This window comes from Paralichthys olivaceus, chromosome 8, assembly GCF_024713975.1.
Source record: "Paralichthys olivaceus isolate ysfri-2021 chromosome 8, ASM2471397v2, whole genome shotgun sequence".
Lineage (NCBI taxonomy): Eukaryota > Metazoa > Chordata > Actinopteri > Pleuronectiformes > Paralichthyidae > Paralichthys > Paralichthys olivaceus.
This window is the reverse complement of record NC_091100.1, coordinates 12,286,838-12,303,593: the sequence shown is the minus strand read 5'-3', so window position 1 is coordinate 12,303,593 and position 16,756 is coordinate 12,286,838. Positions and strand designations below refer to the sequence as shown.

At 42.5% G+C, this 16,756-nt stretch overlaps 2 protein-coding genes across 8 annotated transcripts in view; one reads left to right on the top strand and one right to left on the bottom strand.

The window, feature by feature from the left end:
• LOC109637840 (uncharacterized) overlaps nucleotides 1–13,661 on the top strand; it is a 29,969-nt gene extending 16,308 nt beyond the window's left edge. Inside the window, exons 4-9 of one of the 4 annotated variants that reach the window (XR_011243752.1) lie at nucleotides 2,381–2,928; nucleotides 4,305–4,405; nucleotides 4,989–5,049; nucleotides 6,685–6,921; nucleotides 8,734–9,065; nucleotides 9,357–13,661. Coding sequence is in view for 1 of the 4 variants with exons in the window: in XM_020100452.2 (XP_019956011.2) it covers nucleotides 603–647 (45 nt within the window). In the remaining 3 variants the exon portion in view is untranslated. Of the gene's footprint in view, nucleotides 1–602; nucleotides 998–2,380; nucleotides 2,929–4,304; nucleotides 4,406–4,988; nucleotides 5,050–6,684; nucleotides 6,922–8,733 lie in introns of those variants that run through there. The other 3 variants (XR_011243754.1, XR_011243753.1, XM_020100452.2) reach the window with 3 other exon arrangements.
• pax5 (paired box 5) overlaps nucleotides 1–16,756 on the bottom strand; it is a 53,075-nt gene that overhangs the window by 7,855 nt on the left and 28,464 nt on the right. For 2 of the 4 annotated variants that reach the window (XM_069529656.1, XM_020100454.2), the window contains exons 6-10: nucleotides 16,540–16,640; nucleotides 8,766–8,898; nucleotides 4,302–4,403; nucleotides 1,788–1,874; nucleotides 574–660 (exon numbers count right to left, since the gene is read on the bottom strand). In XM_069529656.1, the coding sequence (XP_069385757.1) occupies nucleotides 574–660; nucleotides 1,788–1,874; nucleotides 4,302–4,403; nucleotides 8,766–8,898; nucleotides 16,540–16,640 (510 nt within the window). Of the gene's footprint in view, nucleotides 1–573; nucleotides 661–1,787; nucleotides 1,875–4,301; nucleotides 4,404–8,765; nucleotides 8,899–16,455; nucleotides 16,641–16,756 lie in introns of all 4 variants that reach the window. The other 2 variants (XM_069529653.1, XM_069529655.1) reach the window with 1 other exon arrangement.

Genomic DNA, 16,756 nt, shown 5'->3' with positions numbered 1-16,756 from the left:
TCTAAGATGACACACTGAGGACAGCTCTACTACCTCTGATCCCTTGAGTCTATTCTCTCCTCAGGGAAGAGGTCAATTCAATACTGTAACCCCACAGACACACTGCAGCCCACACTCACACACCTAGATACACACAGAAAAAACCTACACACACACACACACACACCCTGTCTCTGTCACTTCCATCAATCAGCCTTGCTGTGTGTTGACAGGTTATGTCTGTCCACAGTCCAGGTAATCTCAGGAGGCTCTTTGGGGAAGTGAGGCATTAAGCTGGCCTGACAAACTATTTAGTCTCACTCAAGACTTCAGACGCCCTCTCTCCCCTTTTTTAGCTCCCTTTTCTTCCACCTCTCCTCTGCATCACAGCTTCTGTTTAAGAACCTTAAATCTTTCACTGTCCTATCATGTGCATCCCGTCCTCATGTGTCTGCTCAATGCTCAAGTCTCTTACATTCTCTCTGCTCGACCACCATCTTTGTTCCTTCTTCGACACATATGTCTGAATCATCACACATACTTTTAGTTTGTTTCTACTTTGTTTTCTCTCTCTCTCTCTCTCTCTCCACCTACCTTGCATCTGTCCTGCCTGGCTGGTGAAGAGACTGGAGGAGCAGCCGATTTCCGTCCCCAGGAGAGACCCATAATCCTGCTGAAACACTGGGGGACAGAGGGAAGGAGGGAAAAGGAGACGTGAGGAGAGGAAAAGGTGGGGGGCACTTCAGGTCAGCGCAGAACTGACCCCTCTCACCTACTGACCTTTTACACCATCACCCCCCCGACCCTCTAACCTTTTAACAAGACACCGGAAATGGCTCCCAAGACAATGACTTTGACAATGACACATTGTAGGGATGTTCCTTTCTAGTTGGGATTTGTTTGTAATGTCATGAGTTAGTAACTGGTGGTGTCAATGATTCACTGACATTAATGAAGAAGTTATAATCTATATTTGTCTGATTGTCAATCAATTCCAATAAAAGACCAGAACTAAAAATGTCTTTGTTCATGTACAGTCTATGGCTCTCAGCTCAAAGCCCATTGGTCACTACTTAAGATTTAAATATTTAAAAACAGGTCAAGTATATATAATATGCTTCTCTAATTGCAGTTCAAGAGTATAAAGTGCATTTTGGGGACATTGGGAACAGTTATTGTAGCTCAAAATAAACTTTACATTTGTTTCCAATAAAAGAAGCACAGTCTAATCCTTCATCTAAGAGTAACCCAGCTCTGTGTCAAAATGACAGAAACAAACAGGGTCGAGCTGGAATAAAGATTTTAAGCCTAAACGCAGCATGAACAAACTTTCAACCTCATCTTTGATTCTTTGATTGTACTTTCAGTGATTCAGGATCAGTTTATATAACATCAAAACCCACTATCCTGTTATACACTGCTGATTAGATGTAGATACAGTATACATAGATATACCATGCATGTTATACACACATTGAGTAGGTACATATGCAGATATATGAGCTTCCTAATCTGCTCCCTCCTCTCTCTTTCTCTAACTCTTGTCTTCCTTTTCTTCAAATCTATTCACCCCAATTTGCCAGTCTTTAAAAAAACCTTGCACAGAACCATCAGTGTGTCTATGAGGTATTGTACAGTACAATACAGAATGAAAAGTAATGTAATGAAAAAATGAACAGTGGAGCATGAACATATTACCATAGAGTATTAGAGAGGCTGGAACTGTGTTTGACGGAGAATGAAATGAAGCACGTATTGATCCCGTCCAGTTAAGCAGAGCTGGCTGCAGAGATATGGGATTCACCTACCTAATAAACTGGGGTTAGGAAATCTCCATGATTCGTTGTATGTGGAATACTGAGGGTGGGAATATGGACTTCCAGAAAAATCTCCACCTGGAGGACAAAGAATAAAACAAACAGGAACAGATGTGATGTGTAAAAACAATTATCCTGTCAAGGGCATCAAGGTTTCGTTCGGTTTCATCACGACGTGGATGAGTTAACAGAGAAGATTCTTGGTGTACATGTACATGCGGACAGTCAAAACCAAAAAGCTTCAAGTATGGGTCACCAGAAGTCAAGCTTGTTATAATTCTCTTGAGAATTAAGATTTTCTCAAGGTACATTTTATACCAATGCCAGGGAATAGAAGGCGACTTCTAGCACAAACATAAAACCCTCAGACCTCTCAAGACCTCGCAAATTCCCTGACACTGGTAATTACCTGTTTTCTGCGTATTTCAGAAAACTTGTGTGATTATAACTCAAATCTATTTTATCTTTCCAAAAACTTAACCAAGCAATGTTTTAATCTTTGTGCCCCAACCCAACCAAACCTGAACCATGGTGATGGTGGATGTGCTGCGTTTAATGACCGACTGCTGCTCTGTGTTTTCCAGAAGAACAGCGTGTGGAGAGTGATTCAACTGGAGAGCTCAGCGAGACTGTGCTGGTCCTGCCATACAGTGGATGATGGCATAGCTTTTCTCCCTCATTTACTACTTACTGTCTGGGGTGTACTCTTCCTCTTGTCTCCCCCTCCCACTCCTCCCTTCACCCCTTCCTCTTTACTTTTCTGCCTCTCGTCCTCTGGCCCGCCTGACTCTAACCCGCTCGTCACCCTTCACATCAAAACAACATTCTTCCCCATCGCTTCTCCTCTTTTTATTTTTTCCCCACTCTTTCTTTCTCCTCTCCTGAACCTTCACTCCTCCCGGGGGGATCCCTCTCCCATAGCTGACAGTCACAGACCCTGATGCCCCCCCTCCCTCCCTCAAGCCTCCCCCCACCCGCTCCTCCTCTTTCCCTCTCGTTCTGTCGGTTCTGCCTCACTGCTCTCCTACACCCCCCCTGAGTGTCAGCCCCCCTGCTGCAGAGAGAGAGAGAGAGACGGAGACAGAGAGGGAGAAAAGACGAACAGCAGAAGAGAGTTGCTTGCTTAATGAAGGTATGATATTAGACAGAGCGGACAAAAAGGAGAATAATTTGCCAGAGAAGTGCTGAGATAAAAAACACGGTGGAGCCGGAGAAGCAAAGTTGAGAGATTATCTCCTCCACTCGTTTTAGTCAGCTCATGGAGTCAGGCAGCTTCCAATATTCACTGAGAGGAATCTAGATGTTGTGTGTACACATGTGTGTGTGTGTGTGTGTGTGTGTGTGTGTGTGTATGTATGTACGACCCAAGTTTTCTTTCTTGTGCAGTTGTGTGTGTGTGGTTATGTGTGTGTGTTTAGCTGTCAGGTGGGGTCGGGATGTGGTCTCCATGGCATCCCTGGGTGCGAACATCCTCCCCTTGTCATCACCGTAGTGACGGCAACGTGTCAGGTTGTTTAGGAGACGGAGGGAGCGAGGGAGGGAAGTGGGTGAAGGGAGGAAAGAGGAGGCTAAGGGGTCTCCCTTGTGTAGCTCAGTGTCAAGGTCGCGCACACACACATACACACCGTCAAAAACAAACACACGCACAAACAATCGCATGCCAACACACACATAAACATATACTAACTCAAACACACAACCACACACACAAATATGCTGTCAAACCTGAGGACAGGACGGGGTGACCACAGGGGGACAGGGCGACAGGGTTACACATCTTTAGACGTGCTGTTCCTACATGTCCACTGAGAGTGTGTGCGTGTGTGTGTGTGTGTGTGTGTGTCAGTCACAAACTGAATGACTGGGAATACACAGAGACAAGAACTTGTAAACAACATTGTTTTGATTTTGTTTCGCTGCTGTTGCTTTTGCGCTTCTCCATTTATTTCCCCTGCAGTTTACTTCACACTGACCAGGATGACCACTGCAAAACTGAGAGAGAAAGGGAGAGAGAGAATGGCCGTCCAGGATTGAAACACAAAAGCGGCGTAGAAGGCGGAGTGGAAGGGAATGAATGAATTAGTCGTGGGTCACTGGTGATTCTCATTAAAAACAAATTACTAACGTTGAGGAGGGACAGCTGTGCTACTGTGGCTGGTTTCTAATGATACACACACACACACACACACACACACACACACACAAAACACAAGCAAATACACATATATATGTTCACAAAAGCACACACACGCCACCCCCTGGGAGCACTGTCAGCCATAGTGTTGACAAGACAAGAAAGAGGAAGTGGCAAAGCTAAGTTCACCCCCTGAAGACACACACACACACAGGAAACACATTTATCCGGTGGGGATTCAAACAGTTACAGTACAGTTACACATCTGGTGAGAAGATGATGAGAGACGAATTAACTACTTAATAATTTCTCTTAAAACTTGTGTGTGTGTGTGTGTGGTTTTGTGTGTGTGGTTTTGTGTGTAGACTCACCAGGTACCATCCCAGTGAGGGAAGGCGTGGAGTAGCTGCCCTGTCCAGTGGGAGGAACGTGTGGAGGGTAGCCTGGCAGAGTGGTGCTGGCTATGTCTCGACCTGTAAACACACAGATTTACCATTATCACCTGTCATGTTCTTTCATTATCCCATGTTATATATTTGTAGCATCTGACCAGTGGTTCCACTGGTACAGTAAAGATAATAGATTGTGATTTGGTAGAATATTATTGTCAAATAGATTCTTCTACTTTGGTACATTGGTCATAGAATTAAAAATCCTTGTGACCATGAAGACAACAAACCATTCACAGGATGAAGTTGGCAATGGTCTGCATTTTTTAAATTTTGCCAACAAATCCCATCAAAAGCCCAAAACCAACAATGAATTGATCCAACTGACGAGCACTATCCGAAGCCTGATGTAGCCTCCACTGGTCCAAAGCTATTAAAAGCATGTTAATGAGCCACACTGGGTCACGCGTTCCTTTTGTATGATGATGGGTACTGTAGTTAATTTAGGTTCATTCCTGTGCATCGTTCTGCTGCTGTATCAGTAGCTAAATAGTCCCCTTAAATGTGCAATTTATATCTGTTGACTTAAAACTATTAACTATTGTTTTAAGAAGATATTTCAGCTTTTATATGTTTGTGACTTTCTGGTTTTATGATTTCTGTCTTCAGTAGGAACGATTGCATTTGGAGCCACAGATGGACTTTGGGATCTGAGAGATGGAGTTTGTTGGTGAGGAATAATTCTATTATTTATCGAAAATAATATAAATGTATAAGAAATGCATGTATCTTTTCATGTTTACAAAAACTCTCCATTCTCCAATTCTTAGAGGTGATGTTTTAAGGATAACAAACTCAAATCAAATCAATCAGCAGGAAACTTACAGGTGTAACTGAAACAGTCGTCCACGGGGGACATTTCATTCAGCATTATTTCTGTAATTATTTAAACCTGTGTGTGAAAATGACCTATGACATGTACTTTCCACTTCTGACACTATTCATACCAGTGACTGAATTAACACAGTAGTGATTTATGATAAAATGTTACAATTATCACCTTGAAAATGCTTCGTGTCACAGAAGATGTTTATTGAAAAATTCCTGGCAGAGCACATTCCAGACGACCCTCTTTCTTTTGTTTCTCTCCTGCTTGTTTTCCATCCGCTGGCATCTATTAATTTACCGACTCCCCCTCCTATCGTTACCACCGCCGCCCCCCCTCCTCCTTCTGCCTGTCACTTGGTGGATAGGATATATAACTGCATTAGATTACATGACAGTGTGTCGGCCCAAATCATTTCTCTGTGTTTGCACGCAGTAGACAGTGGGAGTGCGGTGAGAGGGAGCCCTCCATTCATCATCATCACACACACACGCAGGCACGCACGCCCCCTCCACCCCCCTGCACACACACATTTATCATCATCATAAACAGCTCAGATGCTAACACCATCAATCCCATTCACTTCCCCTCCACTTAACCACAACTAACTAACTGAGTGGAGGAGGAGAGGAGAGAGTGATGTCGAGAAGAAAACATAAAAGAAGAGTAGAAGAGAAAGTGGTTTGAATTGAGGGAACGAGAAAGTGGTGACGTTTAAATAGAGTGGAGCAGTGGTGGAAGATGTTTCTTTAAGTCAAATTTGTCTTTAAGTAAAAATACATTAGTATTTTCAACTAAATATTTCAAGTACAAACATAGAATATTAATTAATTGGAAGAGCCACCTTCATAAAAAATGTTATTATTAGGATATTATTACTGATAATTTGATATTTGAGCAGTGTTTTAATGTTGTAGTTGATCATGGTGAAACTAATTTGAAATAGTTCCTATTCTGTTGCATCACATTTTGTATGTAAAAGCTTAAACTGCAAAGTATAAGGGATAAATAAATACAGTATATATCCCAATGAATATACTTGAATGAGAACTTGTTATTTTCCATCGTAGGATAATAAATGAAAGTTTAGGGATCATCTTCTCAACTCAGAAGCTATCATGAAGTGGAATATTCAACCTAGACAAAAAAGTCTGGGGATCGTGAAAACTGAAATTCACATAAATCATCAAAAGTCACCAAAATACATGACCCACATTGTCATAGAGCCATGCTAATTCCACAGCTAAAAAATCAAATTAATTATTTCTAATTAAATTCTAATTTATCACTATTGGTCAGCCTGAACAATCTGTATCAACTGAGCTTTACTGGAAAATCACAAATGGAAACAGAAATAGGCAGAGAAGTGGATCATGTAACGTGTGGTTACAATGCTCCAGCATCTCATCCTCTCATATTTCTGTCCTCTTCACTTAATATTTGCTTCCATCCCTCCCTACTTGTGTTTCTCTCTCCCAGATTCCCTCGCTGGCTCCAGCCTCCTCTGTCCCTCCTCGCCTCCTCTCTCCTGTCTCGGTGTAGTAAAGTTTTTCTCTGTGTTTGACGCGACAGCGAGGCATTAGTGCAGACGGGCTACTCATCCGCTCAGGGTCAGTGCACAGGGCAAGGAGGAGAGGAAGGAGAGGTTGGTAGAGAGGAGAGATGGACTCTCTACAGCCCAACTTAGAGGGGGCAGACAGGGCCAGATCCTCTGAGGTGGGTGTGTGTGTGTGTGTGTGTGTTCTGTGCCTGTGCATATTTATGCCAGTTGTGTTGCTGTTCTCCGCAGCTTTGTCGTAGAGGTCAACGAACAAGTACAAGTCTCCTCTGTGCTCACTTGCAGCTACATATGAACACTTTCTTTCTCACTTCCTCACCATCTCCCTATCCAACTCTTCCCTATCAAACAGCCATCAGAACAACACATGTCAAACCTGGGGGGATCGAGGGTGTACAGCGCGTCTCTTTGTGTTTGCGATCACATTGACTGGATGAACTTCAAGAGGGGAAATTAAAATTCCCTACCGATATGGAAAAGACCCCGGAAAGGAAAATGGAGAATGTGGATTAAATGCAGATCTTCAGCGAGTGTCCAGAGTATCAACCCATCAAAGATGCAATAACATAGCATCAAAAACACTGACTTCTGATCCCCTAGAGGGAGCTCTATTCTGAGGGAAAAGACAGGCAAGGAAATGCATGCATAATATTTATAAAGAATGTGGGAATAGGAATGTGTGTGTGTTTGCATGCATAAGCAGAAATGGAAATTTCATCGCTCTCTCTTTTTTTCTCGCCCTCTCCCGCTCTGTCTGTGTGTCTCTCGGCGTGAGCAGGTAATAGTCCTCAGTAATTTCAGGGGGCTAAACAAAAAAAAAAAGAAGAGCCCATTCCCAGATATCCCCAAATTCCCAGCTCTATGATTCCCCTCATTACAGATAGGAATGGCGAAGCCTTGTCCAAGTGCTCCCTGGTCTATTCTTAATTAACCACTGCCTCTCCCAGTGCCCCTGAATGGAGACTGAGGAAGAGAAGAGGCTCTCACGTCTCCTCCAAGCTTCCACCTCTCCTGAGATCCAGAGCTGTGAGCTCTTTAAACAGGTTAAATCAATTAGAATCCATGTAGCCTCCGTCACTGCTTATGTAGACATGAGGAAACCTCTGGATCACAGCTTTATGGTTTTCAGAACCATGACTTGGGCTTGATTTTATGTTTTGGAGCTCTGGCTGTGTCGTTCCCTAATTCACAATCACATCACAATGATTTTTACACATATTCATTTAATACCAGCAACTAAAATTATAGTTTACAACTCAAACTGTCTCCATTATAATCCATCTTTTGCAAATTTGTAACATAACCCAACTTCAGTCAATCTTCATGACTCATATGAGGTCACTGTGACCTTTAACCACTGAGCTCGACTGCTCAAAATCTGAAGAAATCCCTTGAAAGCAGACTTAAGATAACATGTTCAAGAGGCCAAAAACATCTTGTAAAGCCACTGTTACCTTGACCTTTGGCCATCCAATTCTAATCAGTTAATCTGTTAGTCTAAATGAACATTTGTGCCAAATTTGAAATTATTCTCTTGAGGTGATCTTAAGTTAATGCGTTCACAAGGTGAAAGGCGGTTTTGCGAAGTCGCAGTGACCTTTACCTTTGACCTTTGACTACCAAATTCAAATCAGAACATTCTTGAGTCCAAGTAAATGTTTGCACCAAAGTTGCAAAAATTTCCTGAAGGCATTCTCAAGATATCATGTTCACAAGACTGAGACAGACGGACAATCTACTGGCTGTCGTTTACAGTATAGAGGGCTTAAAACAACAACACACTAGAATAACTTGTCAGACACATTATTATACGTACAACCATGAACCAGAGGCTCCTAGAAAAGATTTACTGAATTCAGCTACATCAGATTGTGAGTTGTACACAATAAATTGTTTTTTGGGGGGATCTATTAAGTTTGCATATATCTGTTACGTATGTTGGTACAATTATGATTTGTCTTATTCTGCAGGAGTGCTGTTATTTGTTGGTCATCGTTCTTACCTGGAACAAGTGAATAGGACTGTGGACCGGAAACACTGGCTCCTAACTCTGCACCTGTACCAGGGTTGGCCAAACTGTTCTTCATCTCGTCCAGTCCGCCCGCTAGTGAGGCCATGGCCGAATAATCTGACGTCTGGGCAAAGGAAGTGGAGAAAGAGCTTCAATGAGTCAGAGCATCAAGCAAATCATGACATTTTCTGATATAGTGTGAATATATAATAGTGCTGGATGTTTGACACATCTGATTAATCCTGCTACACTTCTGACATGCTCCCTCATAGCAGAGAGCAAAGTGAAGAGGTATGAGCACACACACACACACATACACACACACACACACACACACAGAAACACCTACAGCTGAGTGTATTGATCTGTTTACATAGACAGGGATTTACTGTACAACCAAGTCCAACAGTCTATAACCACAAGATCAGCTTCCTCTGCCTCTTCATCTCTCTCTCACACATGCACTAACACACACACACACACACACACACACACACCACTTATAAACAACACATACACACACACACACTATGCTGTGGCATCTACAGACCATGGCTAACACAAAGCCTCTTGTCTCCCCAGATACCAACAACAATAAGAACTGTGATCATCTCAGCACACAAACACACTGACTCTCAATGCCCACACACACACACACACACACACACACACACACACACACACACACACACACACACACACTACAGAAGTTTAACATCGTATAGAGGAGAGAGGACTGAAGTGACAAACCAATATCTGCTTGTCTATTTGAACAGTTTTTAAGTGTTTTTTTGAGACAAAAAGAATTTGATAGTGAGCTTGAAGTCTAAGTTCAAAATGTCAAAATAAAAAAACGTCATGATTACTGTCACTTCCTGGAGTGGATTTTTATTTTTTCCCTACTACAATCAGATGAATAGTGAATGTGACCATAATTATTAACAATTAATTAAGAAAAACACATAAATCCAGTTTTGATGAATGGCAAAATCATTGAACAATAGTAAAAGCTGAAAGTATGAGTGATGATTGCTTTATTGAAATTAGTTTAATACTAGGATGTTATTTAAAAAATGTCACCATTTCCCTTTTGGTTGCTCTTCTTTAAACGTTTACTTCAAGGTGACTAACATAAACCATAAGTTCTTCTCTTCTTGGGCCAAAGGAAAAACATGAAAATGCTACAGATTGATTTTGCAAAATGAAAGATCTGTCATCCACAACAAAGATTATGAGCTTTGGATGAACCCCAGTAATGAAGTCAATATCTTATCTTCTGAATATCAACCTGGTTAAAGCTTGTTCTCTCACACTCACTAAATGCAGACAAATGGATGGAAACCGGCCCCTCACCTGTGTCTGACCCCAGCACATAGCCATGACCCATTTGTCCTCATCTCGCCAGGTCTTTGTGTGTGTGTGTAATAATTCTAAGTAAAGTATTGACCCTGATAACCAACCATATATTCTCAGGGCCACTGTGCTGATGATGGGTAAACGACCTGCCTACTGACTGTGTGTGTGCATGTGCGTAGTCATTTCGTACTAGTGTTTGCAGAACTGTGTGTTTCGAGAAAACAAAGGGTTATAGATCCATTAAATAGATAAGTGATAATTTTTACCTTCTTGATTTTAGCACAGAGGCTAATTTGAAGAATCATTAAAAGGGCTCGAACTAACAGCTCCTTATTATATGATGAACGATTTCTAAGGGGAGCTCACCAGGGTTGCATGAAGAAGTTTATGTGGCCTTGTCTCGAATGAAATGGAATAGGGAGGAACTGACATCTCAATTAAGTTGCAGATAAACCATCATCCTTAACATCCATGCATTATCTATACTGCTGATCCTTTTTGAGGGTCACGGTGGGGACAGAGACAGTCCCAGCTCTGTCCCAGCTGACACTGGACAAAAGGACATCACAGGGCAGACATCTAGAAACACACAACTACAACAACACACGCATTCGAACTCACGACCCTCCTGAGCTGCTAACCACCACTGTGCCATCAAGCCGTAATGATCAAAATCACTTTGAGCAAACATGTAAATTAATACAATGTACTCACATAATGAATATGGCGTACGTAATTATCTATAATTCCCACTAAGTTACATGGAACACCTGTGTATGTGTGCGCGTGAGGGGGTGCACACTAATGACAGCAATCAGAATTTCCTTTAGGTGATGAGGTGAGAGTTTTGCACTGACCCTTTTAATACCTCTGCGTGTGTGTGTCGGTGTGTGTGTGTGTGTTTATATGTGTGTGTAGGTGTAAGTGCAGGCGTGTGTTTGTGCTCACTGACCTCTTAAACACCCCTGTGCTCGTCAACACACAACACAACCACTGGACTGTGACCTGCCAAATAAGAGCTTACTCTGTACACTACACCTCTCTCTCTCTTGCTCTCTCTCTCTCCCTCCTCTCTCTCTCTCTCTCTCTTAGTCTTCAGACACATTTTAAGCTCTTTTCTCTCTTAATACCCCCCTAACCCCCCCTTCCACATCACACTTGTAGTTTTTTTTTTTTTTGTCCAATGATACAAGCTATCCCGTCCCCTCCCTCTCTTGGCTGCTCTCTGTCTTATTATAATGGTGTCTAATGTGTCCATGTATCCATGTAGATGGGGGCCAGGCAGCAGCGGCGGCGGCAGCAGAGAAGACGGGGTCTGCCGTGGTAATTGGCCATGATGAAGTTTGGCCAGTGGGGTGACAGGCCCGCTAAGGAAGATGGATCATTCTCATTCGCCCCCCTAAATGTTGTCAATTCCACCGCTCATACAGCGCCATCAGCCCTCATCAAAGAGGAGGGACGCAGCTGCCGGGCCATGGAGGGGTTGGGGTTTTGGGGGGTCGGTAGTAGAGGTGGGGGTAGTTGTACGGGGTGAGGGGAGGTGTCAGGGTGAAGTTGGACTTGGGGCAGGAAAGAAGAAGGAGATGATATAAATAACATCTGTAGAAGACAAGAGCGGGATTGACTCCCGCCACTAACTTTTCAGGTTACTAGTATTATACATCTTTTTGCAGTATTTTATTTCATCTGATAAATCATCAGATCCATTGACCTGTTACTGTAATTAAACTTCCTGGACTTTATCAGCTGTAACAGTAGAGGGGCCAAGATTGAATTATTTCAGTTACCTCTACAAGGAAAGTTATGCTTTCATAACACGCTGTTGTTTGTTTGTTAGTTGATTGGTTTGGTTGATTATAAACAAGATCAAGCAAAAACTATTGGATGGATGTTCTGTGAAACTTGGTGGAAGGATGTGGTATGGGTCAGGTAAGTTCTGGATCCGAGGGTGGATCCAGAATTATTTCATCATTTTCTTTAACATTGTGAGCTTTATTTTGACATCTTAACTGATTTCCAAGGAAGTAATTCATGAATCTTGATGAAATATTTAGGGAGCTGATCATTTGGGAAATGTGTATAGTTGGTGCCGCTTGATTGAATTTGAGGGAGCTGTTGGTGGAGCTATGAACTCTACTGGTTTTCTATGTTGTTGATTAGAAATTAGAAATTATTTTGTAGACAGAAATCTATTTGCAAAGTGAAGAGGATGTACAAAAAACGAATGGATAGAGAAAACACATTTTAACATTACTTTATTTGAGATATAGATATATATATATACTTAATTCTTATTATGGTGTGCTCCCCTACACTTTCCCCTCCAGTGTCTGATAACAATGAATGCTAATAATAGAAAAGGACAGTAGACTTGTGAGGTATTTACAGCAGTTTTACTATTTTTTTTCTCTAACACACACACACACACACACACACACACACACACACACACACACACACACACACACACACACACACACACACACACACACACACACACACATGGTCTACTGTCTCAGAAATGGGAAGGTAATGGTTTGGTCCAGATCTCACATCACTAACAGATGAGCCCTAATCGGCCCTCTGACACACACGCACAGACACACACACAGACACACACAGAGGATGGCCCTGTTGGTTTGCACATTTGCATAATAGTATTTCCCTTTTTCTCCATTCCCCAAATAGCTCCCTCTCTCTCTCAATCTCTTCACGTTGTCTTCTGTACTCCTGATGGGAAAAGGCTCGACTATAAACAAGTACATTTCCCTCAGAGGCTCACAAACTGAGACAAGGATTGTGGGGAAAGAATTCATCTGTGCTCAAACTGAGCGTGGCTGAGGTGGGGAGGAAAGTCATTTCCAAAAAAACAATAGGGTCCCTGCACCATCAGTGCTCGGCCCTAATATCAAAGACCTTTGCCTCCCCAGGAGAGGATGCAAAGGTTCTTAAAAAGAGACATTATGTAATTTAGAAATGATTAATACAGATGACAGAATTGACAAGATTAGGTTATTGATAGTTAATATTTTTCTTGTGATGAAAGCAGAATTTAAAATGAATTGGTCCTACTTGTATTATCTATGCATCCTCCAGAGATGATCATCTTTGACCTCTCTGCTTTTTTCCAAGCTTTATCAATGAGGATAATAACATTCCCTCTTTCCTTCTATATCGCTCGTTTGTACTGGGGGTGGGCGTTTGGACCCGGCGCAGCATGGACGGGTAGGGGCTCTGTCAGCACTGCTGATTTATCACTTGGGTAATAGGAAGTGATTGAAGGGAAATTCAAATGAACTGTCTCTGACAGGCACACATGCAGACACACACATATGAGCACACACACACAAATTAATAGTGGGGCTTAATAGACTACAGGGAGAGAGAGGGAACAAGAGCGGGAGAGGGAGATGAGATAAACGGATGGATTGTTTTGGATGAAAGAAAAAGAGAAGGATAGAGAAGTAGCCGCTGTTTAAGATTTGCTTGTAAGGAAGATGAACAATTACATTTTTTATCTCTTCACATGGACTGAAGGAAAAAGATAAATAATGAATGAGGCTTTTGTTTTAGAGCAAGAAAGATAACGAAGGGCTTGAAATAATGTCTGAAATCACAGAATATTAGTGCATCATTAAAATATACTGTTTATACTGTTGGCACCTGAAACACATGCTTTCTGATCACACACACACACACACACACACACACACACACACACACACACACACACACACCATTTCTCACACTTTGACAAAAGCCCCGTCCACACACTGCAACAACAGCAGGCCAAGTCTATCAGGCTTCTTTTTGGAATGTCAGTCACAACACAGCGTGACCCTCCTTGACCATAACTCCACCAACACAGCCTCACACACACACAGCCTCACACACACACACACACACACACACACACACACACACACACACACACACACACACACCCTCTGCCCACATACCAAAGAGGCTGAGCTGTCAGGGTGTCAGTGTTAAGGGTATGACTGTCAATCATTCCCTCTGGGAAATGCAGACTGGGAAAAGGGGAGGGGGGGTTATTAGACAGGATGAGAAAGAGAAGCGGAGGTAGAGGGACAGATAGTGGTGTGTGTGTGTATTTGTGTGTGTGTGCACATGCATCTCTTTGTAATGCAGTTCCTAAAGCCAGTTTGACCCCAGTGCGACCTGAAGTGTAAAGCCCCCTATCCCCGACCCTGACCCCAGTGGCTTGACCGGGCTCAGAGGACACTGACCTATGAATCATGGGTATTATAGTCTCAAGTCGTAGTCTATAGAGCTACTACAGCCAATCCCTGTCGACCTCTCGCCCTGTGCCACTCTACTCCACATGTCGGTCAGAGGGAGGTGAATGGGTTAAAAAGCCAAACTGTGCCCTGCAGGTCTAAGGCTGTGGCCTGTCTGTGGTTCCATTTACTACCGCTCCACCATCAAGTGTGCGTCCTCTTGCCCTTGACATTGACCGAATACACAAACCGAAAGTGAGGATATTTTAAAGTTTGTGGAAACAAGAAGTGTCATTTTTCGATGCTGGTAAAATATTTCCTTAATATTGACCGGAGGGCCGCAGATTAGAAGAAATTTGAGGGAGGGTGGCGAGAATACAAATGCCAGCTTGTCGTCATTTTGTTATGCAGCAGACTGCTCACACCTTTCTATTCCACTCAGATTTATATTAACTTACTGCTGGGAGAGAGGGCGGGAGGTCGATTTAGATGCAACATGAAGACACGCAGACACACCCACTGTCCCTCTTGTTTTCTCATCTTTTACTCTCTCATTCTAACAACACACACATATGCAGCACTTTACCAAGACACGTCAGCACGCGGACGGCTCCGACGAGTGTCCCTGAGCTGCAGGAAGTGAGGTCATAATAAGAGCTGGGTCAATACGCTCATTAACCCCTGCAGTGGGTCTAGATTATAGGAACATCAATAGGCCAGGCCTGAGTGGGTCTCTGCTGGTACAGTGTGTGTGTGTGTGTGTGTGTGTGTGTGTGTCAGGGTGAGAAGAGACACACAGACGTCTGTCAGGCGAACAGACAAAACACAACGTGAAGCTGATGACACGAGGGTGAATGCATTGGTTAAACATTTCCTCATAAAATGTAATTTGGAATTATGAAATTACAATGCGCACTGTGAGTATTTTCATCAAGACTGACATGGCATGGCAAGGCATAGCAGGCAGGACAGGCTTTTAGCTGAAAGCCGACAAGCATTTCATATAAAAAGATCAAACTTGAAACACTGACTTTAGCTTGCAAATATGGCCGACAGCTTACCAAAGGTTTTAATGAAGCTTCTATCCTCTATTAAATTAGAGCCATTAGGTTTTCTCTATAAAATATATAAACAGTAGCTCAAACAATCAACTGTGTTACTAAAGTGTGGTTTCTGATGAATCGGAGCTAACTTTGATCCTGAGTCACAGCATCGTGGATTTAACATTATCAATGAAATGAGGTTTTATCTGTCATTGGTATCTTCTCTTTCTCTTACATTTTGTTTCAGCTTTCACTAATAGGATTACTCTATTTGCTTCTCATGGTGGTGGTCAGGCTGAGACTGCTATTCACTTTGTGGCACAAGAATTGATGTCTTGTCACTTGCTTGAAAATTAGTTTAGTTAGAATTAGTTAGTTATTGTTTCTTTGAGTCATTGGTTCTCAGCCTTTAAGCTCATTTGAGCCTACTGAAGATAAAAATGCATTTAAACCGTATGTAAAGTCAACTGGTAGTGACAACTGCTGGGCATAATTTATCATTTTGTTTGTTTGTTGTTTACTTGTTCTTGTTTAGTGGGTTTTCATTGTGTCTTATCTTAACTGTAGGTCTTTGTGGAGCATCAACCTATTTTGAACATTTAAGATATTGAAAGTTAAAAAAAGAAATGGGTAACAAACTTATAACTTATAAAATTAATGCTGTTGGCTCTATTAGTTTAATTAGTTTTTTAAAATTTTATAAAGAAGAAAAACATATATTATCACACCAAATGAACTAAAAGTAAACTATTCATGACAGTACTATGAAACGTTTTAGTAAAGATGGCTGTATGAGCTGAACTCAACTTAACGTAATAGAAAAAGTGCAAGCATCAGCAATAGTGCTGTGGAAGTGGAGGCTGTGTGTGGTGACCAGTGCCAGGACACCCCTTGACTCCACATCTGCATGTGTTCGGTGAGTTTTTCATGGACAGACTTCCTCAGCCCTTCCTTTCATCAGAGCTCCCTACAGTCTTTTCACCCTTGACCTGTTCCCAAACTCGGCCTCAGCCAAGAGCCTGCATGATGCCCCGCCCTTACCTTGCCAGAGTCAGGGCTCACATAGAGGTCAGAGCTGGATTGGATTGGACAGGGAGGCTGTCTGTCAAACAGGCGGTCCAGTACCTCGATCTGCTGTGGTGAGAACAGCTCCCCTCTCATCTGCTTCCTGAGGAAGTCCCGCCCACTGTGGCCGTGCCCGTTGGCCAGTGGTGACTCCTGCAGACCTGCAAAGAGAAGACAGGAGAGAGAGGTTAAAGGGGCTGTGAATGAAGGATATTTAAAGGAGGAATGGGAGTATGAACGGAGAAAGAGAAGAGTTTTAAAGAGGTCTATTGCAGAG